Genomic DNA, 24,559 nt, shown 5'->3' with positions numbered 1-24,559 from the left:
AGTAATATCTTCTTCGGGAGCCAAGATTATCACTTCTTTGTTCTCCCAGTCACAATCTTTCCTTAACCGTTTAAGGTGTCTCTCAGTTATCGAGCACATATACCTCGATACTGGTTCACTTCGACCGGAAACCGACGGGGCTTTATCGATCTTAAAATCGGAAGTAAGAACACACCCCCGGGAACGCAATCCTCCGGCCGTGTCTCCACCAGTGTTTTGTCGCTGGCAGGACGCGAAGAAGAAACACTTTCTTTTTGGGGAACAGTTTTTGACGTTTTCGCCATTTGGGTTTAAAGATAGAAAATAGAAGGAGATGATGAAGGTTTGGTGTTTTAGAGAGAGATTTTGCAGTAAAAATCACATATTTACAGATGAATAACTCAGAAGACGCAAGAAAGAACTTAGAAGATTATGAAATTGAAGATGTAAAAGTAAAAAATGATAAAAAAGAGGAACTATTTATAGGGTTGGCAATGACGGTTCAATGTCAGCAATGACCAACCATCGTCTGACATGCATTTAATGACTTGGTTATTAAACTGACGGGATATCTACCACGTACGTCATGGTCGAGATCGATGCAAACGTCAGTGTATATCGAGTCATACCGCTTGAAAATCATGTCGTTTCTCGCCACATTCTTACCGAGAAATGAGGGGACTATCTGTATACGGTCTAAACCGATTTTGACCTTCATATGATTAGTCAAGATTGGAACATAATGGATCGAAGGTCATCTTCATAATATCGGGTATGAGATCCGAAGCCAGGTTAGCAAGTTCAAGTTTCGGGATTAAGTACCGAGCTCGATTCCAAATCGAACTATGATGTGAGGCGGTGTTATCGAGCTTAAAAGCCAGAGACAGACCAATACCGAGCCAAAGTCAATACCGGACCCCGAGCCAATATCGAGCTCGAGCCAATATCGAGTTCTAAACCTAGAAATCGACCAATACCAAGTCTGATCAAGATCGAACCAAGAGACAAGAGCCGTTACAGCCGCACTAAGGGAGAGAATCTCGGTGAAAATTAGGGAAAAAGCTAATCTATTATGGGATCCCCACTATGTATTTTTAATTATATCTAAAGTAGGATCCCTCCACTATAAGAGGGATAATTATTATTTCTATAGGGGAGGGAACATCAAGGCATTGATACACTCTCATATTATTGATATTCACAGAGAAAAACATACTGATATTTATAGTGAGATTATCCTCTTGTGAGCTTTTATACATTGATTCATCTTGCTTGTTCATAAAATAGCTTTCTATTTCAATTTGGTTGGTATTTCATTCTTCATACAGTCAAAAACCAGTATATTTCTACTTACTTTTCGATTTGTGCTAAGTTGTACCACGTATCTTTAGAACTACGTATAAATTCAACTCTATCCGTTTTTCGGGTAAACACCTTTTAAATTGTTACTTGTCGCATAGTTATATTATGATATATAATAATTTATTTGTTTCAGTATTATATTCCGATTTTCTTGCCCTAGTTCTATATTTATTGTAATTTAATCTTTAGATGCAGTAATTATTTGTTCAAACTGTTTATTTCTAATTTATTGCGCAAATTTGTAAAAAGATATGCTCGAAACTCCATTATTTTAGCCAAATAAAAAGGTTCTAACCAAAATTATAGAATTCCAACGGTGTTTTTATTTTTATTTCTTTTGTAAATACAATAAAATATTTAGATCAACTTATATTTCCTTCTCTTTTTCGAGCCAAACTGGAAAACAACTTAGACAAAACTTCATTATTTTTAGCCAAACAAAATAATTTAGCAAAAATAAAGTAGTGTTTTGACCAAATTTCTCACACGTTTGGTCCAACAAAAAATTGATTTTTAAAAAGTACAAAAAAAGTTTTTATTTAAAAATGACACGTTTAGAGGGTTTTAAGTATTATCTTGTCAAGTCTAGAGCGTAAATTAAAATTTAAATGGGAAGATATTCAAAAATAGCTAGATTTACAAGTGGTCATTCAAAAATAGCCACACTTTCAAAAGTAATTAAAATTTAACCACTTTTCATGTAAAGATAAATCTGAACGAAAATACTGTTCAAAATCCGGAAAATACTCCAGTCTATTATACTGGAGTTCCAGCATAAGTATACTGGAACTCCAACATATTATAGTGGAGTTCCAACATAAGTATACTGGAACTCCAGTATAATATAATGGAGTTCCAGTATAAGTATACTAGAACTCCAGCACAATATACTGGTGTAATGACCCAACCAGTTATTTTGACTTTTAAAATCATGTTCCCCTAAATAAAAATTTTCGTATGTGCCTTTATAAATTATGACTTGCAAGGATGGTTGGTTCGGGATTTGGAAGTGTTCGGGTTGAAATCGGAACACTTGGTTCCTTAAGTTTGCCTTAAAATGCTAAGTTTGACTTCGGTCAATATTTTGAGAAAATGACCCCGGAATAGAATTTTGATGATTCCAACATCTCCGTGTGGTGATTTTGGACTTAGGAGCGTATTCGGAATTTTATTTGGAAGTCCGTAGTAAAATTAGGCTTAAAATGGCTAAAATAGGAATTTAAGTTTGGAAGTTTGACCGGGGAGTTGACTTTTTGATATCGGGGTCGGAATCCAGTTCCAAAAATTTTTATAACTCCGTTCTGTCATTTATGACTTGCGTGCAAAATTTGAGGTCAATCGGACTTCATTTGATATGTTCCGGCGTCGTTTGTAGAAATTGAAAGTTTAAAAGTTCATTAGGCTTGAATCTATGTGTGATTCGTGTTTTAATTGTTGTTGGATGTGATTTGAGGACTCGACTAAGTTCGTATGATGTATTAGGATTTGTTGGTATATTTGGCTGAGGTCCCGAGAGGCTCGGGTGAGTTTCAGATGCTTAACGGATCATTTTTGGACTTGGCTTGATAGATGAAGTTCTGGTTTCTACAGGTTCTGGTTTCCTTCTAAGCGATCGCGTGAGAAGGTATGCGATCGCGTAGGGTTAATTGGGAAGCTGAAATTTTATGCTATGCGATTGCGTGGGCGAGTCCGCGATCGCGTAGGTTTGACAAGCTGTGCTATGCGGACGCGTGGCTAAGACCGCGTTCGCGAATAAGAAACGAGGCAGAAGCTGGGCCACGCGCTTAATGCTTCGCGATCGCGTGAGAAGGCTCGCGATCGCGTAGGCTTGCAGAGACTGTGCTTCGCGATCGCGGTTTGGGGCAATAAAAACTTGTGCTTCGCGATCGTGTGAGTTGGTCCGCGATCACGTAGAAGAAATCACTGGGCAGAATGTTTAAGTTCTGAAAATGGGACTTCGTTCCATTCTCCATTTTTAATGATTTGGAGCTCGGATTGAGGCTATTTTTGGGAGATTTTCAGATAAAACATCGGGGTAAATGTTGTTAACTCAATCTTGGTTAGATTACTTGAATCCATCACTGTTTTTAATAATTAATTGGTGATTTAAGTTGGAAAGATTTGAAAACCCTCTTGGATAGATTTGAGGGTCGAATTGTTATCGGAATTTAGTCATTTAGGTATGGTTAGACTCGTGGTTGAATGGGCGTTCATATTTCGTAACTTTCACATAATTCCGAGACGTGGGCCCAATGGGTAATTTTTGAGTTAATTTCGAAATTTTATTGAAAAATATAATATTTTCTTATGGAATTGATTCTATAATTTTTGTTGACTGTATCGAATTAATTATGACTAGATTCGAGTCGATCAGAGTCGGAAAATCGAGGAAAAGGCATACTACTTGGTTAAATTGGAGCAAGTCGAGGTAAGTGACTTGTCTAACCTTGTGTGGGGGAAATTTTCCCTGGGATTGGTATTGAAGTGATAGATTGAAATGTGTTGAAAGTCGTGTACACGAGGTGACGAGTGTGTACACGGGCTAAATGTGAAAGATTATATCTTTAAATTGTGCAGATCGCTGTTGCATATTAATTAAATAATTTTACCTTGTTATATTCTTCATCATTGATTTAAATATTTATACTTTAAATTTGTATGACCTTTTTCTGCTAATTGTTTTACCTATTTAGTTGAAACTTGGTTTCTTTTATTATGTGCATTATTTGAAGGGTGATTTTCTTTAAATTAAATATTATTAATATGAATTATTTGACATTTTAAATTTGGTATTGAAGCAACGTATTAAAATTTTAAAATATTATTTTGTTGAGTTATTTATTCTCAAATATTTTGTGAGATTTTTCGTGCTCATTGTGATGGAGCTGTGCGCTATTTATTGTGGAAAAATATTATTGTTGGATTATTTTGGCATGAGTCGTGAGCTCTTTATTATGGAAAAATATTGTTGTTGATTTGTTTTGGCAAATAGAAATATTGGGCACTTGAGGTACAAATTGTGATATATTGTGATATTGATACGCATGCGGTGGTAAACGTATGCGGTGAGATAAAGATGGCTTGATATGCGTGGCTAGTAGGGAAAAACTACTAGAAGTCATGCGGTGTGATAAGAGTGGCTAAAAACGCGGGATGCTATTTTGAGAAATATGTTTTCTTTAAATAAATTGTGAAGACTCCCGTAGTGATATAAGAAAATGAGATATTGTGAATTTATTTATGATTCGGGACTACGAGGCGGTACCTCGGGAGTATCCTTGTTGATATTGATTTATGGAAGAGTTGCCTTTGATTATTATTGTGATTTTTCTTAAAGTTGAAAAGAATTCTATTTTGTTTCCGCGAAGTATTAATTGACATTATTTGGTGTAATTAAATGATGACATACTACTTGACTCATTTCCATTGTCATTTTATCTTATTATATTGTTAAATATTTTACCATGCCATTATTTATTTTTCCAGTAGGGCCTGACCTGACCTCGTCACTACTCTACCGAGGTTAGGCTTGGCACTTACTGGTACCGCTGTGGTGTACTCATATTACACTTCTGCACATCTTTTTGTGCAGATCCAGGTACATCTTACCAGCCCAGACATCAATGAGTTATCGGTGTACGGAGACTTCGAGGTATATCTGCCAGCGTTCGCAGACTCCGGAATCCCCTTCTATCATTATCATGTTGCTTCCTTATTTTCTTTAGACCTTGATATATATAGAGACATTGAAGATAAATTTTTAGAAGCTTGTGACTTATTTCTACCGAATTTTGGGAGTTGTAATTATTTGAATTGTAGTTTATTTATTTCAGATATCTATTATTATTCCGCATTGATAGACTTACCTAGTCTTAGAGACTAGGTGCCATCACGACCTCCTAAAGAGGGAATTTGGGGTCGTGACAACTGGCGTTCCAGCAAAGTATACCGGTCCAGTATAATATACTGGAAGTTCATACACAGGTGCTCAAATCTCCAGTATATTATGCTGGAACTTTTCACGTGTTGGAGTTACAGCATAATATGCTGGAAGTTCATACACAAGTGCACCGAAATCCAGTATATTATGCTGGATCGGTCTCTGTTGCAGTAAAATAGTGATTATTTTTCAATGACTTGGCAAACACTGGCTATTTTTGAATGACCAGTCCGAAAACTGGCTAGCCCGTGCTATTTTTACCTTTAAATGCTTATTGAATAAATGGAGCCAAGTTCATGATATTGTTGTTAAAACAAAGTACTGGCTAAGAGTGCAGGGGCGGCTTAACAATATTTGTGGCCTGAAGCCAAAGTTTATTTGGAGGCCTTACACTTAAACAAAAACTTTTAATTTTTATTTGAAATCTATTTTTCTAGTTTTTTTAGATGCAAAATTATTAATAATTTTTTATAATCGATTTCTTCTAATAATTCTCTACCAAACGATAATATAGCTAATCTTTTTAATCTTTCTTGAGACATTGTTTATCTTGTTCTTGGCCAAGATTTTATTAATTTTAGTTTTGAAAAAAATTCTATCGGTGGGGCAACTTTTACATGAACTATGAACATTCTTCTATAAGCAATATAAGTATTTGAAAAAGAATTAAGTTTTTTTATCTGATTGAATATATATCAACTGGAGTATTATCTTCAACTTGACTCAATTTTTAACCACAAAATAGAAAATCAAAAATACTTTCATACGCTTCAAATTATTCAAATCTATATTGAAGTGAAAAAATGGCTTGATCTACTATGTATAATACCTAATCAACTCTAAAAGATTTTTCAAGAGACTTTGTGGTTTTATTATCAATATTTACATCAAATTATTTCTTTATATATTACGCATTTATTACAAATAGTACTCAATATTTTCTTCTAAGTAGTAATTTAAATTTCCATACAAAAAATCATATAAGCCTACTATTTCTAAAAATGGGGCCCCTCAAATTTGGAGGAAGTTGCTTCACGTTTTAGCCGCCCCTGTTAAGGAGTGTATATATTAAAGTTTTAAATTCTTAAAAGCTAGCAGTGCAACGTGCGCCAGTCGCAGTTTTAATCATATTCAGTTGGGAATTAATCCCATTTAACTAATCATTCATTCGTACAAACGGTCAGATTGCCAACTGTACACATTTCTGTTCCACCACCCCCAACTTCTCTCCCATTTCTTGAATCTCTATATCCAATATTCTTTAATTGATGTGGTTAATATCTCAGAAATGGCAATCGCAGCCGCCATTATTCTTCCTATTGGTCTTCTCTTCCTTTTATCCGGCCTCATTATCAACTTCATTCAGGTATTACCCATTTTATCCTTATTATTGTAACAATTTTTTTTTTTGGAATGTAATTAGTTTTTGGATTAGATCCCACGTTGTTTTATGCAGTTTTGGGCTGTTTTATGCATGTTATGGCTTCAACATTCTTGATTTATTTCTTTAAAGAATTGTCCCTTTCATGTCCACATTGTTCAATGAATCTTTTTATGACGGTGGTGTGCGAGGCAACTTGCGTGTACCTCAACTATTCCACCGCGTACCTGCGACCTCCCACCAGCACTGGTACATGATAACTCTACCCACCAAGGCTTAGGCATATGGGAAGAATAACCTAGTGATGATTTTTTGTTCACGCTGAGATTTGAATTTGAGACCTTATGGTTATCATTGTTCAATGTTATGATTAGTTGCTCATTTTTTGTCAAAAATATTAGTTACTATCTGTATATATAATTATAACTTTTTCTTTGGTTATTTGACAACCTGTTTCTTAGAGTTTTATTTAAATTGATTTAAGTTTGCAAAGTGGCTTTGCAGTTTGCTATGCTATTTATGTAGTTTCCAGAAAATCAGTGAACCAACAAATGTAATTAACTAAAAATATAGGCGTATACTTATGAAGAGAATCCTTGATATCGGGCGCTATAGCATGTTAATGTAATTTGGTGACGATACATCTTTCATCCATTACAATCTTCAACTTGTTTTTATTTTCAGGCACTTCTCTTCATTCTAGTTCGACCCTGTTCGAAAAACATGTACAGAAGGATCAATAAAGAAGTTACAGAATTGTTATGGTTGGAACTCATATGGCTTTTCGACTGGTGGGCAAATGTTAAGGTGTTTGAAGACTATTAGTACTAAATATGATTGTTTACTTATATGCATTTCTTACTGTTTGCATTTTGTGCTAGATTTCATAATTTGAGTTACTGCTTTTCTTTTTTTCCAAATAAGTTACTGGAATTGAGAATCACAATGCTCCTGGTGATAACTTAAATGTGCTTCTAGATAAATGTGATAACTTAGATTCCACATTTGAAGTAACATATCCATAGGTATCGATTTTGAGCATTCACTATTGCTTTCTTTAAGAGCTCAAGAAAAATATGATACAATCTTTTCCATTAGATAAAAAGGACTATATGCTGGTCTGTAGTAGGAAGAAAAGGAGAAGTTCATCCCATTTTGCAGCAGGTGTTGTCTCCTTTTATTTACAACAACAACAAACTCAGTATAATCTTACATAGTAGGGTTTGGGGAGGGTAGAGCGTACGCATACCTTACCTCTACCTTGTGAAGGTAGAGAGACTATTTCCGATAAACCCGCGGCCCAAAGAAAAAAGAAAAAGATGCAGAAATAACAATTGGGACAACAACGAGATAGGTGATAAAGTGATACGGAGATTGTTGTCTCCTTTTATTTATGCATGTAAAAGTATTTTGTTTTCTAGAAGAATTTCTTGATTAGGCGAGAAAAAGGTTGCATTGGAAACATTCCATCATATTGATTTCTATTGTGTTTTAAGACTAACTATGTAGTATTTTGTGGTTCCTGCTAGGTTGAGCTATACACAGATCAAGAAACTTATGGCTTGATGGGTAAGAAAACTGTCAGTTTTGTTACCTGAATTCTTTTGCGAGATAAGGTTGTCCGTATCTTCTTTTTTCATGTGTAACCTTTATTGATTCTTTGATAATAACCGATTTCAGGAAAAGAACATGCACTAGTAATCTCCAACCATAGAAGTGACATTGACTGGCTTGTCGGATGGGTTATAGCTCAGGTGCTTGTCTACTTCAACTTAAAAAAATTTCTTTCTTGAAGCATCGAAATTCTCTCTTTCTAGAGGCATCCGTTTCTTAATTTAAGAAAACCTTGACATGTCATTTTCTCTCTTTGCCTTAGAAAACTTTGAATCATCCCCATAGTTATTTGAGTAAGAACTCAAGAAGGGCCAGCCGGCCAGGTTGGCGGCATAGTAGATTGATGGAAGAGGTTTCTTTAGGTATCATTCTGATAATTTGCTTAAAAAATGTTGGGATACATCTTGGGGAATTAATGAAATGATTTCAACTTATAAAAAAGAATGTTATAAAATGATGATCTTTGCTTAAGCATTTATAAAATGATGATCTTTGCTTAAGCATATACACGTTAACAGAGACATAACTCAGAAGCGTTTTAAAGATAAAGATATTCCATTTTCTATTGATAAGCATAAATGGTTCTTTTTTCTTTTCTCTTTAATTTTGAGAATTTCCATTGAAGGAAAAGAAACATATGTGAGATAAATGATAATATGGCAAGGATTGCTTATTAGGAAACATCGTATCATAGCATATCATTCTTCTGGTTTGCTTGCTTCTTGGACAATGTGGTGGGATGATTACTCATGCTGTTGTCATTGCTCAAGAACAATTCATTCATCTTTTAGAATAGCGTTCCTATAGAATAAAAAGTTGAAAAATTAATAAAACAAAATAGTAAAGATGGAGAACTGTGATGGATATATTTGTAAATGATTATTTTATAGATTGGGAGACTGGGTTTTCGATCTAAGCATCGGTACGATTGTAGCACTATAATCTCTTGATTTTATTCTCATGTGCTCTTTCGGGAAGACAACCTATTCTTATTCCCTCTTGAAGCAGAATTGCAGAAGGATATGCTTTTTTGATATTTTCCTTTTATGGTTATTTACAGAGAGTAGGTTGCCTCGGTAGCACAATTGCTTTGGCAAAGAAATCTTTATCATATCTTCCCGTAAGCTTCTGACACCTTCAGAATTATTCACTACGTTATGTTCCCTGGTGCTAGTTGTTGTTAAGTTGGATTTTGCAACTGAATGCAAGTTATATTTTTTTAATTTTAAAGTTTATAGTGTTCGGTTAAAGAGTGCAACATCAGATATTGCTTTACAAAGACACAGAAATATTAGACCATTTTTTGTCATTTTTCGAACATTTAATTTCAGTAAGTATAGCAGTCAAATTTTTAGTTGTAAGTGTTATGATATCAAAGAGACATATTTGGGGCAAAATTTTAACAGATCTCTAGTAAAATGACCTCGTGAGTTGATATACAGTCAACTCATCGTTGTGCTATAGCAGTAGGGGAAAAATGCTGCTAGTTGGCAGAAGAATGCGTTTTATCCATCTTCATAAGCTCAATATAATGGTAAAGGAAATATTTACTTTTCAGGTTTTGGGATGGTCAATGTGGTTTTCTGGTTATATCAGTCTCGAGAGAAGCTGGGCCAAGGATGAAAACACCTTGAAGGTACTATTATCAAACCTTTATCAGTTCGTATTGTAATCTTCTACTTTTGTTTGTTGCATTTATTTCTTCTTTCGGTCTTCCACTGCAGTCAGGCTTCCAACAGCTAAATGATTTCCACCAACCTTTTTGGTTGGCTGTTTTTGTAGAAGGAACTCGCTTTACGCACACAAAGCTTTTAGCAGCCCAAGAATATGCTACTTCTGCAGGATTACCTATCCCAAGGAATGTTTTGATTCCTCGAACCAAGGTGACATAATCTTTTGTAACATCTTTCTGATTTGAATGTGGTGACATTAACATTCTTTCATCCTAGATTGAAACTTCAGAGGAATGAGTCGTAACACTGACAACATTGTTTACATGTAGCCTAGTTAACTATGGCATCTTTTTTATATATATATGATCAAGAGAAAGTTTTCCATCGATATTCATCTGCTCGCATTCTCTTCTTCAGGGTTTTGTTGCAGCAGTAAGCCATTTGCGTTCCTTTGTTCCAGCAATTTATAATATAACACTTGCAATTCCTAAAGATAAGCCTCGACCGACATTGCTAAGAATGCTTAGAGGCTGTTCTTCTGTGGTAAGCTAATACCTACATACTTGTTTACTTTCCGAAACTGATATCTTTAGTATACACGATACTGTATAGTATAGTATACTCTATTGAGAAATAAGATTTCTCCAGTATATGCTTGAGACTGCAAAGATGCACATTTTGTGCATCAATCTGCACATTTGGCAGCTGTCCAAGTCGTGTTTAAAATTTACTAATTAGTTTGGAATTGCTCCTCTCATCAGTAATTTTTGGGCCTAGATTGATTAGGATATCATTTATATTGTCCACCTACCTTGCTGTGTCTCTCTTCACTCCTTAAGATCTGGATAACATTCCCTCTTTTCATGCTCAATGTTTCTTGTTCGCACTTGAGGCAAGTGGTGCTTGAATAAAACTGAGGCTGCAGTTATGCTGTTGTTTCTGACAATAACAAATTTTCTATACATTGCAGTTTGTGGACATATGACTGAGTTCCTGCTCATGACGATTTTGACATTTGTTTCTTTGTAGGTCCATGTGCGTGTTGAACGTCGTTTGATGCATGAATTACCAGAAGATGAAAGTGGCATTGCACAATGGTGCAAAGATGTTTTTGTTGTAAAGGTAGAATGCGATACAATGCCACCTAGTTTATTGATTGTAGAATCTGATTACAAACAAGATAAACTTTCTACAGAAAACAATGTCAAGCTAATCTATGGAACTTGTATGGCATGTAAATTAGTCAAAAAGTACTTAGCTTTCGCTTAGAAAAGGGCAGCCCGGTGCACTAAACTCTCGCTATGCGCGGTTTTCGGGGAAGGACCGGACCACAAGGGTCTATTGTACGCAGCCTTACCCTGCATTTCTGCAAGAGGCTATTTCCACGACTCGAACCCGTGACCTCCTGGTCAGATGGCAATAACTTTACCAAGGCCCCCTTCTTAGCTTTCACTTACTCATGTTAATTATTATATACCCATTGATGCTTTTTTTCACTGACGATAGGATACTTTGTTGGACCGACATCTAGTTACGGGTACATTTGGTGATCAAGAATGTCAAGATATTGGAAGACCAAAAAAGTCCTTATTGGTGAGGAAAGAGCTAATTTAAGCCACAGCTTGTCGCTTCCATTCTGTTCTTCTGTCTAACAACAATTACATTATGTTGTTGATATGCAGGTTGTTATCTGTTGGTCATGTTTCCTTTTCTTCAGCGCTATAAAGTTTTTCGAGTGGTGTCCATTCTCTTGGGGAGGAGTTGTATTCTGTGCAGTTTTCTTGGTTTTGGTCCTAGTTTTGATGCAGATTCTCATTGTCTTTTCCAAGTCAGAAAAATCTATTGCTCCTAAAGTACCTTCTCCAAATACATTGGAGGAAAACCTACTTCCAGCATGACGATACGTTGCAATTTAAGATGGTTCAACTGGTTTATATAGGGGTAATTTGAACATCCAAATTAGAGGAGAGACTAAGGAGGGCTGGTTTTTACAAGAAATGTTTGAAGATCAAGATTCAATTGATTCTTTGGTGGCTCTAACTTTCTCATTTTTTCTTCTTTTGATGTGTTATTCATGATTTGGCTCTTATGAAAATATCAGCAATATGTTTAGATTAGTAGTTTATAAAATATCCAAATGTATCTTAATTTGTGTTCCATGTATTTGAAAAGTTTCTGCAGTTGTATAATTTATGTTACAGAAAAATTTAGTTTCTAATGACTGTCATACGAAGTATTTTGATTTCGAGTCACCCCAAGAGTAAGGTGGGGAGTTCTTGGAGGGAGGAAGCCGATGGTCCATCGGAAACAGCCTCTCTACCCTAGGGTAGGGGTAAGGTCTGCGTACACACTAACCTCCCCATACCCCACTAGTGTTATTATACTAGGTTGTTGTTATTATTGTTTAGCTCTTGCTTAGCTCCTTTTTGTTCATAGGTGACTGTTTTTTTTAAGTACTCTCTTTTGTACACCTTGCATCTTCTGGATGCCATACATAAAATTTCGCTTATTTTATCAAAAAAAAAAAAAATTATGGGACAGAAAAATATGAGTTTTTGACCAATATTGTACCTTATCTTTGAGGGTAGGTCTATTTTGGTCCCTCAAATATAACCCTGAGCATATTTAGTCCCTTAAGTATGCTAAAGTGGAGCACCTTTAGTCTCACTGACACAATATGTTCAAAAACTAACGGTGTTACCCAACTCTGATTCATGAAGCAAATCTTCTGCTCTGAATCAAAACATTTCCTCTCTTTTTATTGGATAACGCAAATTATCACTTTAATTCCTCATTTTTAGATAATGTCTTCTAAAATTTAAACTGATAATTTGTGTTATCCAATAAAAGGAGAGGAAACGTTTTGCTTCATAGCAGAAGATTTGCTTCATGAATCAGAGTTGGGTAACATCGTTAGTTTTTGAACACATTGTGTCAGTGAGACTAAAGGCGCTCCACTTTAACATAGTTAAGGAACTAAATATGCTCAGGGCTATATTTGAGGGACCAAAATAGACCTATCCTCAAAGATAATGGACAATATTAGCCAAAAACTCGAAAAATATTAGCTGAAGTTGTGATACCACTGTTATGTGTTGCTTTAGCAGGAAGGAGATTGTAAAAAAAAAATTCTTCTTTTCTTTATGATTAATCCTATTTTAATTTTTAAATGTGTTTTAATAATTCTACACATATAGCTAGAACTGTGCAAGTGTTCATGCATGAGGAGCCATGAAAGGGGGGCGGAGTGCACCATTAGCCACTTTTAAACCCGCTATTTAAAATATATCCATAATTTACAATGTATTTAAAGATTAACCAATTCACCCAAATATCAGGATTAAGTATCCTGAATTTGGAATTCAAGACTTGGTGTCCTGAGTTTTTGAGGGGCTAATTTGAAATTCAAGACTAAGTGTCCTAAATTTTAAAACTGCTAATTTAAAATTCAGGACATAAGATTCGAACTTGTGGGCACAATTTTCGAACTTTAGGATACGGTATCCTGAAGTTTAAACCTCACGCCATGTCCTGAACTTTGAGTGAATTGGCTAATCTTTAGATATATAGTAAATTGTGAATATATTTTAAACAACTTGCTTAAAAGTGACTACCTAGTGTCATTTCCACCATGAAAGGTTATAGACTTTGAGGAATTTCATAGTTTGGGCCTTTAATTAAACTTTGCACTTCAATCCTTTCGAAGGAACACCAAAAAGAAGAGGGCAAAGATCACTTTTAACCCGCGGCCAAAATTATTTACATTCAGTAGCCGTAAAAGTATATAATTTGCATATTTTTTTTGTATATTATAACATACAAAAATAAAAAAAATAAAAATATATATATATATATATATATATATATATATATATATATATACAAAAATATTTATTTTTCGGCTATGATTTGGAGAGCGGCTACACAAGTGTCATTTTCCCAAAAATAAAAATCCTATAATTAACTTAATGAAGAGAAAAAAGTAGCGTCCTACTCAAATCCATCACATACATCAATTATGGCTACAAAAAGTAACAAAATTTTGACAAGAAACAACTTTACCATCAAGTATTGCAAAAAAGAAATTTCAAAATCATATGAAGGTAGTTTCAAGAGATGCGAGGAAGGTAGACGAATAATCAATGGTCGCAATGATGAAGATTCGGGCACGTGTGGAAGTTGTGATGACGGATATAGCGGATATAGAGGTGGTGACGAGGAAGATAATAATAATAATAATGGTGTCAGAGACCGTAGCTTACGAATACGAGGCGGTGGTGATGGCGATGGCGATGGCGGAGGTGGTATATTGGGTGGTAGGGGAAACGATGGAGACAGGCTAGTAGTAGGGTGATTGCGAGCTGTTACAACAAATATGAGATTTACTGCTATTGAAAATACTAGTTGAAGGCAAAAGCTGACCATAATTGTGAAGTGATACTGAGAATAAAATGCTACTATAGTAGATATTTATATAGTGATATATCATCTCAACAAGTTAGGCAAATGATACTAACTTAACATTATAAATTGTGTAGAGCATACAATAAAAAGACAGTCCGATACACTAATCTCCCGCTTTATGGAGTTCGAAATATTGGAATTATTATATGCAACCTTACTTTATATTTCGTCAAGAAGCTGGTTAGACCACACATTGTATAAAAATACTTCACAAAATGTTAAAGGACACGAAATTAGTTGAATAATTTGTAGTTATGAGTAGCACTTCAATTTATATAGACAACAAAATTGCCCCACAAAATACATATAGACATTTTATTTTTATACCACGGATAACTGTCATAATTAACAATAAAATACACTACTTTATATTTTTTGATGTTGATTAATATTGGTGGGTAAAATTTTAATGGTTTATTTGATATACCAAAATGAATGTTACATCTCATGTGCTAGTCATATGTGTCTTTTGAGGGGCTTTTCACGCAAATGTCCAAAAGACGGGACATTTCATGTGTTAGTCAAATGAATGAACAATAAGTATTAAGTCTTGTTAGTGAAAAATTTTGGTGGAAAAAGAGGGAGAAATTAAGTTCCTTTATATAAGTCGCCACAAATAGTAAATAACTAAATACGCTACAAGGGTTAAACAATCTATTTTTTTTGTTTGATTCTGTTTATCCGAAAAATCGGATAATATTAAATTTATGTATTGTTCTAAGGATATGTAATATCCTTTGATACAAAGATAACAATACAAGTATTTTGACTATGAGAATGATGAACAGAAAAAAATGAATAGGACGAAGTAAGACAAGCACAAGGAGATATCTTTGTCTATAAGAAAATGTCTATTGTTTTTCGATCTATTCCATCTCCCCCGTATTTGCAAGGATCCCCCCTTTTATAATAGAGGGTCATTACATTATTTATAATAAAATAATAAAATAAAGCATATAGTGGAGAACCCATGATGATTTGTCTCTTCCTCGATTCCCGCCAAGATTTTCTCTCTTGGTGCGGTTGTAACGGCTTTTGTCTGTGAGCTCGATACTGGCTCGAACTCGATACTGGCTCGAACCCGTCACTGGGTCGGCCCTCCGGTCTTGGCTTGAGTTCGACCTTCGGGGTAGGCGTGATGCACTTCCGACCTCGAAGCTTGGTCACGGGCTTGATAAGATTATCGAGCCGACTCCTCGAGCAACCTTCAGACTCGAGGTTCGTTTGTACCGTCTTCGGAGCTTATTCCCAAAATTCTACTCCGATTTCTTGTCACTCGATCTCGATCGAACGTAGGAAAGCCGAAATCTATTTTGACCGTATACAGATACTCCCCTCGATTCTCATAAAGGATATGGTGAGAATCGACATGATCTTCGATGGTTCGATTGAACAACAAGCTGACATTTTATCAGGGACCGATTATGACGTATGTGATAGCTGTCCCATCGATTTAGTCAAGGTATTTAATGCTTGTCAGATGATGGTCGGCCATTTCTGATATTGAATCGGCGTGATGCGAGCCTATAAATAACCTTTCCATCTAACTTTTACCACTTTTACGCCTTCACTCTTCCAAATTCTCTTATCTTTTCCCTCCGTTTCGTTGCCTTAGAGCCATCTACACCAGAGTTTTAGGTGACGTCAATTTTTCACTTTTCTTTGCCTTTCTTCCTCTCATATCAATGGCTAAAACTTCAAAAATTGTAGGACAGAAGGAGAAAGCTTCTTCTTCACGGCCGTCCGGCGACAAGGCGCCGGTGGAGCCGTCCATTCACGACTATGTTCCCGGCCCGTGCACTCTGAAGATCGATTTTAAGGTTGAGAATCCTTCATCCGTTCCGGGTCGATGCGAGCACGTGTCGATGTACATGTGCTTTATAACGGAGGGTCATCTCGAGGCCGTCAGAAAAGACTGCAACTGGGGTCCCGAGGTTGTGTTGCAGATTCCATCCCCCGAAGAGAACGTCATCACTCATGTGGAGGGTTTTTTAAGTGTTTACACTTATCCCTTCACGTTGGGACCCGTCGACCCGGTGATCATTGATTTTTGCAAAAGATATCAGGTCACCCTCGGTCAAATTCATCCCTCTCTATGGCGTATAGTGATCTTATTTTGCTTCTTCTCTATCAAAGCCGGGGGCTAGATTTTTCTCTGAATCACCTCATACGATTGTATCGGCCTCAAATCTTTCGAGGACTAATCAGACTTCATCGCTGGGCATCGAAGGCTTTGATGTCGAGCATCGACGAAGACAAAGATCGGGGTTGGATGGGTTGTTATATTTGGGTGAGGACCCGTGACCTTATTCCGGAAGAGAAGATGCCGTTCCCCGAGGAATGGAATTTCGATCGTAAGTGTTTCTTGTTTGTTTTTCGTGTCTCTTCCCTATTTTTTCTGATGTCTTTCTCCGATATTTAGCTGCCCCTTGGATGCCACAAGCTGTACCTGACCTCGAGGATTGGATTCAGAAGTTAGCCTCGACTTTCTCTTATGCCGAACGCGCTTGGCGTGATTTGGCTAAAGGTAGATGGGAGGCCAAGAACTATGGTAAGGTTTTGCTTCTTGTTTCCTTCGAAGTATTCTTTGTGTTCTATTTGTTACTGATTTCCTTTCACACAGGTGTAACCAAGGATGCCACTTTGAGGCCTTCGAGCGGTGAAGAAGAAACCAAGTCCCCGGTCCTGAAACCGGGAAAAGATAAGAAGCGAAGTGCTGCCTCTCGGTCATAGGACCCCAAGCCCAAAACTCGGAGGGTGAGGAGGAAGGAAATTGCCCTTCCGATTGACTCGGTCCAACGACTGAGAGAACAACAACAAGAAGATAACGCCTCGGCTTTGGTGATCCTATATGCGAAAGCTATCGAGGTTGCTAGAGCTCCTGAGCCGATGGCGGTTGTACCGGTCGGGGTCGGTCCTGAAATCCTGAGTCTTGATCGGAGCACCCCGAGTGATTTGCTCGGGACTATGACAGTAGGTCATTCGCCTTTTCTTCCAACCTTTTCCAGGAGGCATTAAAGGAAGCTCGAGAATTGAAGACCCCAGATATGGGCGAGGGCTCTAATGTAGGGGACCCTTTTCGGGATTGCTTCACTGGAGTCGATGATGCTTACGATATTGGTGACGCTTCTCTTCTTCTAGAGGAAGCCCAACGTTTCATTACTCGGGTAATGATTTTTTTACACTTGGTTTCTTTGTTCTTTTCCATACTTGACATGTGTTTTTTCCCCACTGTGCAGGCTATTAGTAGGTTTCGAGTCGATCTTAGTCAGTGTGAGGCCAAGCTTCAAAAGGTCTCAGGTGAGAGAGACACCCTGCGGCTTCTTTGCAGCCAAAAGGACGAGACTATAAAGGACCTCCAAGCGGATTTGGCTAAGGTTCGTGAAGAAGAGGCCGAACTCTATAAGCAGGTGAGCCTCGTTCTGTTAAAGTATGGGTCTGACTCAACTATGGAAGTTAACCCTTCGTTGTCTCAACTGCAACAAAAGGTTGAAAAAATCGGGTTACTTCGGGAAGAATTTGATCAAATCAAAGCTGAATGTAATCGGTGGAAGGAGACTATCGACCGCCTGGCTGCGAAAAAGGAAACCATTTTGACCAAATTACTATCGGCCGATGTTCAGCTTCGAAGCGTCAAGAAAAAGGGGTCGGCTCAGGATAAGAGGATCGAGGAGCTTGAAACACGTCTTGCTAAGGCCAAGGCGAAGGTTGAGTCGTCGAAAGTCATGGCTGATAAGTCCATTGCTGTGTATTGGGCCGATGCCGAGGCTGCTCAGATGGAGGCACGGGAGGCGGCGGATACTGCCGACGCTCGAGCTCATTGGGTTGCCAAACTTGCTAAATGTAGGTCTCAGAGGGAGATCCTCGAGGAGATACACGCTCGAGGTTTCGATCTTACCGAAGAGATAAAAAAGGCTAAAGAGCTCGAAGCTGAAGCTGAAGCCTTGGCTTCTGATGATGATGATGGTGGCGGTAGCAAGAGCGGATCCGAGGACGAGGAAGAGCCCGACAGAGAAGCGAACGCCCCTGAGGATGACCAAGAAGCTTAGTTCTTAATTAATTTTTTTGTATATCATGTAGACAATTTTGTATATATCACGCCAATCAATCATGTAGACAATTTTGTATATATACAACTTGGTCGACTTGTTTTTGTGAAGACTTTAATCAAGTTTTGACTTCGTAGTCTCTATGATCGATCGATTGTTTTTTCAGACTTGAAGTGATGTAGCCCTTAGGCTTTCTAGTTGATTCAATGATTCGAACTTGAACAAATATAGCTTGTAGGCGTGATGGTCGAGTGAATGCTCGCTCAAACTTAAAATAAAAGCAGCTTATAGGCTTATTGGCCGTCAAGTGAATGATTCGAACTCAACGTAATATAGCCCGTAGGCGTAATGGTTGAGCGAATGTTTCTAGTTTAAAGTAATGTAGCCCATAGGCATAATGGTCGAGTGAGTGCTTGCTCGAACTCGAAATCAAAGTAACCCGTAGGCTTATTAGTCGAGTGAATGTTTCGAACTCTAAGTAATGTAGCCAGTAGGCGTAATGTCGAGTGAGTGCTTGCTTGAACTCAAAATGAAAGTAGTCTGTAGGCTTATTAGTCGAGTGAATGTTTCGAACTCGAAGTAACGTAGCCCGTAGGCATAATGGTCGAGTGAGTGCTTGCTTGAACTCGAAAATAGAAGTAGCCCGTAGGCTTATTAGTCGAGTGAATATTTCGAACTCGAAGTGATGTAGCTCGTAGGCGTAATGGTCGAGTGAGTGCTTGCTCGAACTCGAAATCAAAGTAGCTCGTAGGCTTATTAGTCGAGTGAATGTTTCGAACTCGAAGTAATGTAGCCCGTAGGCTTATTAGTTGTCGAATTTGTCTTGATTCTGATTGTGCAATAAATCTCAAAAATAGAGGAATTTTCTTGGACGTCGGTAAATAGGGAGGACTTTCTTTGCAAGTCATTATACATGTGTTCACGTTTTGCGCCTGGGTTCGGGCCAATCTACATGAGCATGGTTCGTTTCGACCAATTGGCTCTTATAATATTTCCTATGGGAACCCTGTTGTTGCGAAATAACTTTCTTGCATCTGAACTCGATGTATTTGAGGGCCTAATGCCTCCCCAGTATTCGAGGTCGATTGTAAAGAAGCCTCGGATATTGTTGTAAGTGCAACATGATCAATGGTTGCCTCATTAAAAACCTTGCCGAAAAACCCACTTGGGATAAAACCGGTCTAAGGGGAAAAGAGTGCAACGCGTGCTTTCAAGTGAAAGATCCATCTTAGATCTTGTTCGGACTTCTGCTGCTTTTGGGCGGCCAATTGGACGAGAGCAGCTTCTCGTCTTTCGTCCGATAATTCGAGGCTGGTATTCATAGCCTCGTTATTTGATTCTTCTATCGTGAATCGAAATCTGGTACTGGGTTCACCGACTTCGACTGGTATCAACACTTCAGACCCATATACTAAGGAGAATGGGGTCGCCCCTGTACTGGATTTTGACGTCGTCCGATATGCCCAAAGGACTTCGGGCAGGATTTCCCTCTATTTTTCTTTAGCGTCGTTCAACCTCTTCTTTAGGTTTTGAATGATAGTTTTGTTCGTTGATTCGGCATGTCCGTTCCCACTGGGTGGTATGGCGTTGATAGTATCCTTCTTATTTTGTGATTTTTGAAGAATTTTGTTACTTTGCTGCCAACGAATTATTTTCCATTGTCGCATACTATTTCGGCGGGTATCCCAAATCGGCATACGATATGATCCCAAATAAAGTCTATAACTTCTTTCTCTCTTATTTTCTCGAACGTCTGCGCTTCAACCCATTTAGAAAAATAGTCAGTCATAAATAAAATGAATTTGACTTTACCTGAGGTCGATGACAGAGGGCCGACGATATCCATTCCCCATTTCATGAACGGCCATAGGGATAGGACTGAGTGAAGTTGTTCTCTAGGTTGATGGATCATTGGCGCAAACCTTTGACATTTGTCACATTTTCGAACAAATTCCTTCGAATCTTTGTCCATATTGATCCAATAATACCTTGCCCTAATTATTTTTTGAACTAATGTATCGGCACCGGAGTGATTCTCACAAGTGCCCTCGTGCACTTCCCGTAGGATGTAATCGGTATCTCCCGGGCCCAAGCATACTTCCAATGGTCTATCGAATGTCATTCGATATAGCATTCCGTCCGAAGCCAACGTGAATCGAGTTGCTCTAGTCCGTAGGGCCCTGGAATCTTTAGGGTCCGATGGGAGTTTTCCGCTCTTTAAGTATTCAATATACTTGTTTCTCCAATCCCAGGTTAAGCTTGTAGAATTTATCTTGGCGTGACCGTCTTTGATTACCGATCTCGAAAGTTGAACGATAGTCCCCGAGCTCAAGTCATCTACTTCGACCGACGATCCCAAATTCGCAAGCGCATCGGCCTCATTATTCTGTTCTCGTGGAACATGCAGTATAGTCCATTGTTTGAAATGGTGCAAAGTGAAAAACAGTTTGTCTAAATACCTTTGCATTCTACCTTCTCGGAGTTCGAAGGTTTTGTTTACTTGACTCACCACCAGCAAAGAGTCACAATTGGCTTCAATGACTTCTGCTCCCAAGTTTCTAGCTAGCTCGAGACCTGCAATCATGGCTTCATACTCGACCTCGTTGTTAGTCAACCTGATAGTTTTAATAGATTGCCTAATAGTGTTACCCATGGGTGATTTCAAAACTATGCCTAGTCCGGACCCTTTTACGTTCGAAGCTCCGTCCATTAAAAGGGTCCATACCCCCGATGATGTACCCGATTTCAACAGGAGTTCTTTTTCGACTTCGGGTACGAGGGTTGGCGTGAAATCGGCCACGAAGTCTGCTAAAATTTGAGACTTGATGGCCGTACGAGGTTGATATTCGATATCGTACCCACTGAGTTTGACAGCCCATTTGGCCAATCAGCCTGATAGTTCGGGCTTGTGCAAAATATTACGAAGTGGGTAGGTGGTTAATACGCATATGGGGTGACATTGAAAGTACGGTCTTAACTTTCTAGAGGCACTTATCAGTGCAAGCGCCAATTTTTCTAGGTATGGATACCTGTCTATTTCTCCTAAGGTCCGACTTATATAATAAACTGGAAATTACGTACATTGCTCTTCTTGAACTAGGACACTGCTTACGACGACTTCCGATACTACCAAGTACAAGCAAATGTTTTCGTTTATTTTTGGAGTGTGAAGTAGTGGGAGGCTCGATAGATATCGTTTTAGTTCCTCTAATGCTTGTTGGCATTCCGGTGTCCAAGCAAAATCGTTCTTCTTTTTGAGTAGAGAGAAAAATTTGTGACGTCGATCTGATGATCTCGAAATGAATCGTCCTAAGGCTGCAATCCGTCCAGTTAGCTTTTGTACAGATTTCACGCTGTCCACGATGGCGATGTCTTCGATGGCCTTGATTTTTTCGGGGTTAATCTCAATTCCCCGATTTGACACCATGAAGCCGAGGAACTTGCCCGAGCCGACCCCGAAAGCACATTTTTTGGGGTTGAGCTTCATGTTGTATTTCCTCAAAATCTCGAACGTTTCCTGCAAATGGGTCAAATGGTCCTCTGCGCGCAAGGATTTAACTAGCATGTCATCAATATAAACTTCCATTGATTTACCTATTTGTTCTTCGAACATTTTATTTACTAGGCATTGGTAAGTAGCCTCTGCATTTTTTAGTCCGAAGGGCATCACATTATAGCAATATGTTCTATATTTGGTGACAAACGAAGTCTTTTCCTGGTCCTCCGGGTTCATTTGGATTTGATTATACCCGGAATAGGCATCGAGAAAAGTGAGGATCTCGTGGCCGGTCGTGGCATCGATCATGCGATCGATATTGGGCAGCGGAAAGGAATCTTTGAGGCATGCTTTGTTCAAATCCTTATAGTCCACACACATTCTAAGTTTGCTCCCTTTTTAGGCACTAAAACTACATTGGCTAACCATTCGGGATATTTCACCTCCCGAATGGACCCTATCTTAAGAAGTTTGGTTACCTCATCCTTTATGAATGCATCTTTTCCTCGGACTGGGGTCTTCTTTTTTGCTTCATCGGTCTGAACCTAGGGTCCAAGCTTAACCGATGCATCGTTATTTCCTATGGGATCCCTTTTATATCTAAATGGGACCAGGCAAAACAATCAATGTTAACGATAAGAAATCGAACAAGTTTCTTCCTGAGTTCGGGGCTCAACCCCGTTCCTAGGTATACCTTTCGTTCGGGCTAATGCTCGATTAGTATGATTTGCTCCAGTTCCTCAATTGTTGATTTGGTGGCGTCAGAATTATCGGGGATCACGAAGGATCGAGGGATCCACTGATCATCATCTTCTCCGATCTTCTGGTTATCTGGCTGGGTCAAAACTGACATCTGTGATTGCTATTTGGTGTTCCGTTCTCCTTCTGAGCCCGATCCCTTTATCGACGAAGGCGAGGATATTGATTTCACTTCCTCGACGGTGAACATTTCTTTTGCGGTCGGTTGTTCTCCGTATACTGTTTTGACACCTCTCGATGTTGGAAATTTGAGGACCTGGTGTAGGGTCGAAGGTACAACTCTCATGTTGTGGATCCATGGCCTTCCAAAAAGGGCGTTGTATTTCATATCGCCTTCTATCACGTAAAACTTTGTTTCCTGGATGGTTCTGGCCACGTTTATTAGTAGGATTATCTCGCCTTTGGTGGTTTCACATGCCATATTGAATCCATTTAGAACCAGAGTCGCGGATACGATCTGGTCCTACAGACCAAGCTGTTCCACGACCTTCAATCTGATGATGTTGGCCGAGCTACCTGGGTCGATTAACACACGCTTAATTTTAGTTTTATTCATGAGTACATATATTACCAATGCATCGTTATGAGGTTGGATGACTTCTTCTGAATCTTCATCGTCGAAGGACAAAGTCCCTACGGGTGCGTAATCTTGAGTCCGAGATCGCTTTTCCCTCATAATCGATGTTTTAGTGCATTTTAGCGCCGGTCCCTGAGGGGTATCGACACCACCGATGATCATGTGAATGACGTGCTGCGGTTCCTCTTGCTCATTTTGCTTGCCGAAATCCCTATTTTTAAAATGAATCTTCACCCTATCACTCATAAATTCCCGAAAGTGCCCTTTGTTAAATAAGCGGGCTACTTCCTTTCTTAATTTCCTGCAATCTTCCGTTCTGTGGCCATGGGTGCCATGATATTCGCACATTTGATTGGGATTCCTTTGGGCAGGATCGGTCTGCATGGGTCGAGGCCATTTAGTGTCTTTGATACGGCCGATAGCCGACACAATGGCGGATGCATCAACGCTAAAGTTATACTCTAATAATCGAGGTGCTTCTATAGGATCAGAATATTTATTAAAGCCTATCTTTCTCATAAGTCCCCAAGAATTTTGCCCTCGATCAATCCTTTGATTTGTCCGAACTGTATTACATGCCGAACCGTTGTTCATCCGGTCTGCGACATACGGTTAGTATCGGTCTCTGTTCGACCTTTGTTCTCTGTCGATCTCCCTTCGGCTTTTAGTAGATGTCCTGCTCTGATGCACGGGTTCATACAGAGCTCCCAACTGATCATCCTCGACCCTAATTTTCGATTGATATCGGTTGTGTATATCTGCCCAAGTTATTGCTGGATACTCGATCAAATTTTGTTTCAGCCGACGTGATGTTGTCGAACTTAGTTCGTTCAACCCTTGGATGAAAGCTTGTACGGCCCAATCGTCTCTGACTGGTGGCAATTCCATGCGTTTCATTTGAAATCGGGATACAAATTCCCTCAGCATTTCATTACCCCTTTGCTTTACTTTGAAGATGTCTGATTTCCTTGTTGCAACCTTTATGGCACCAACATGTGCCTTTATGAATGAATCTGCTAACATGGCAAAAGAATTGATGGAATTTGGTGGTAAATTGTGATACCAGATCATTGCTCCATTTGAGAGGGTCTCCCCGAACTTTTTCAATAACACGGATTCGATCTCATCGTCCTCCAAGTCGTTACCTTTGATGGCACATGTTTAAGAGGTGACATGTTTGTTAGGATTGGTCGTAACATTATATTTGGAAATTTCGGGCATACAAAATTTCTTGGGGATTGGCTTTGGGGCCGCACTCGAGGGAA

At 38.5% G+C, this 24,559-nt stretch overlaps 1 protein-coding gene across 1 annotated transcript; it reads left to right on the top strand.

The window, feature by feature from the left end:
* The first annotated feature begins 6,353 nt into the window (after positions 1-6,353).
* On the top strand, positions 6,354-12,167 carry LOC104108582 (1-acyl-sn-glycerol-3-phosphate acyltransferase PLS1). The gene is made up of 11 exons (XM_009617654.4): positions 6,354-6,647; positions 7,347-7,469; positions 8,192-8,231; positions 8,343-8,416; positions 9,337-9,396; positions 9,835-9,912; positions 10,001-10,159; positions 10,367-10,492; positions 10,979-11,071; positions 11,456-11,542; positions 11,632-12,167. Exons 1-11 carry the CDS (start codon positions 6,570-6,572, stop codon positions 11,845-11,847), a joined length of 1,134 nt encoding a protein of 377 aa, XP_009615949.1. The 5' UTR covers positions 6,354-6,569; the 3' UTR covers positions 11,848-12,167.
* The last annotated feature ends 12,392 nt before the right edge of the window (positions 12,168-24,559 follow it).

Source organism: Nicotiana tomentosiformis, chromosome 11 (assembly GCF_000390325.3).
Source record: "Nicotiana tomentosiformis chromosome 11, ASM39032v3, whole genome shotgun sequence".
Classification (NCBI taxonomy): Eukaryota; Viridiplantae; Streptophyta; class Magnoliopsida; order Solanales; family Solanaceae; genus Nicotiana; species Nicotiana tomentosiformis.
This window is presented reverse-complemented; position numbering and strand designations above follow the sequence as displayed.

Bases quoted from the DNA above. Each gene is read 5' to 3' on its own strand.
- LOC104108582 (XM_009617654.4), top strand. From the start codon at position 6,570: ATGGCAATCGCAGCCGCCATTATTCTTCCTATTGGTCTTCTCTTCCTT. The intron at 9,913-10,000 runs GTACTATTATCA...CTTCCACTGCAG, and splicing joins AGGATGAAAACACCTTGAAG to TCAGGCTTCCAACAGCTAAA. The intron at 10,493-10,978 runs GTAAGCTAATAC...GTTTCTTTGTAG, and splicing joins TTAGAGGCTGTTCTTCTGTG to GTCCATGTGCGTGTTGAACG.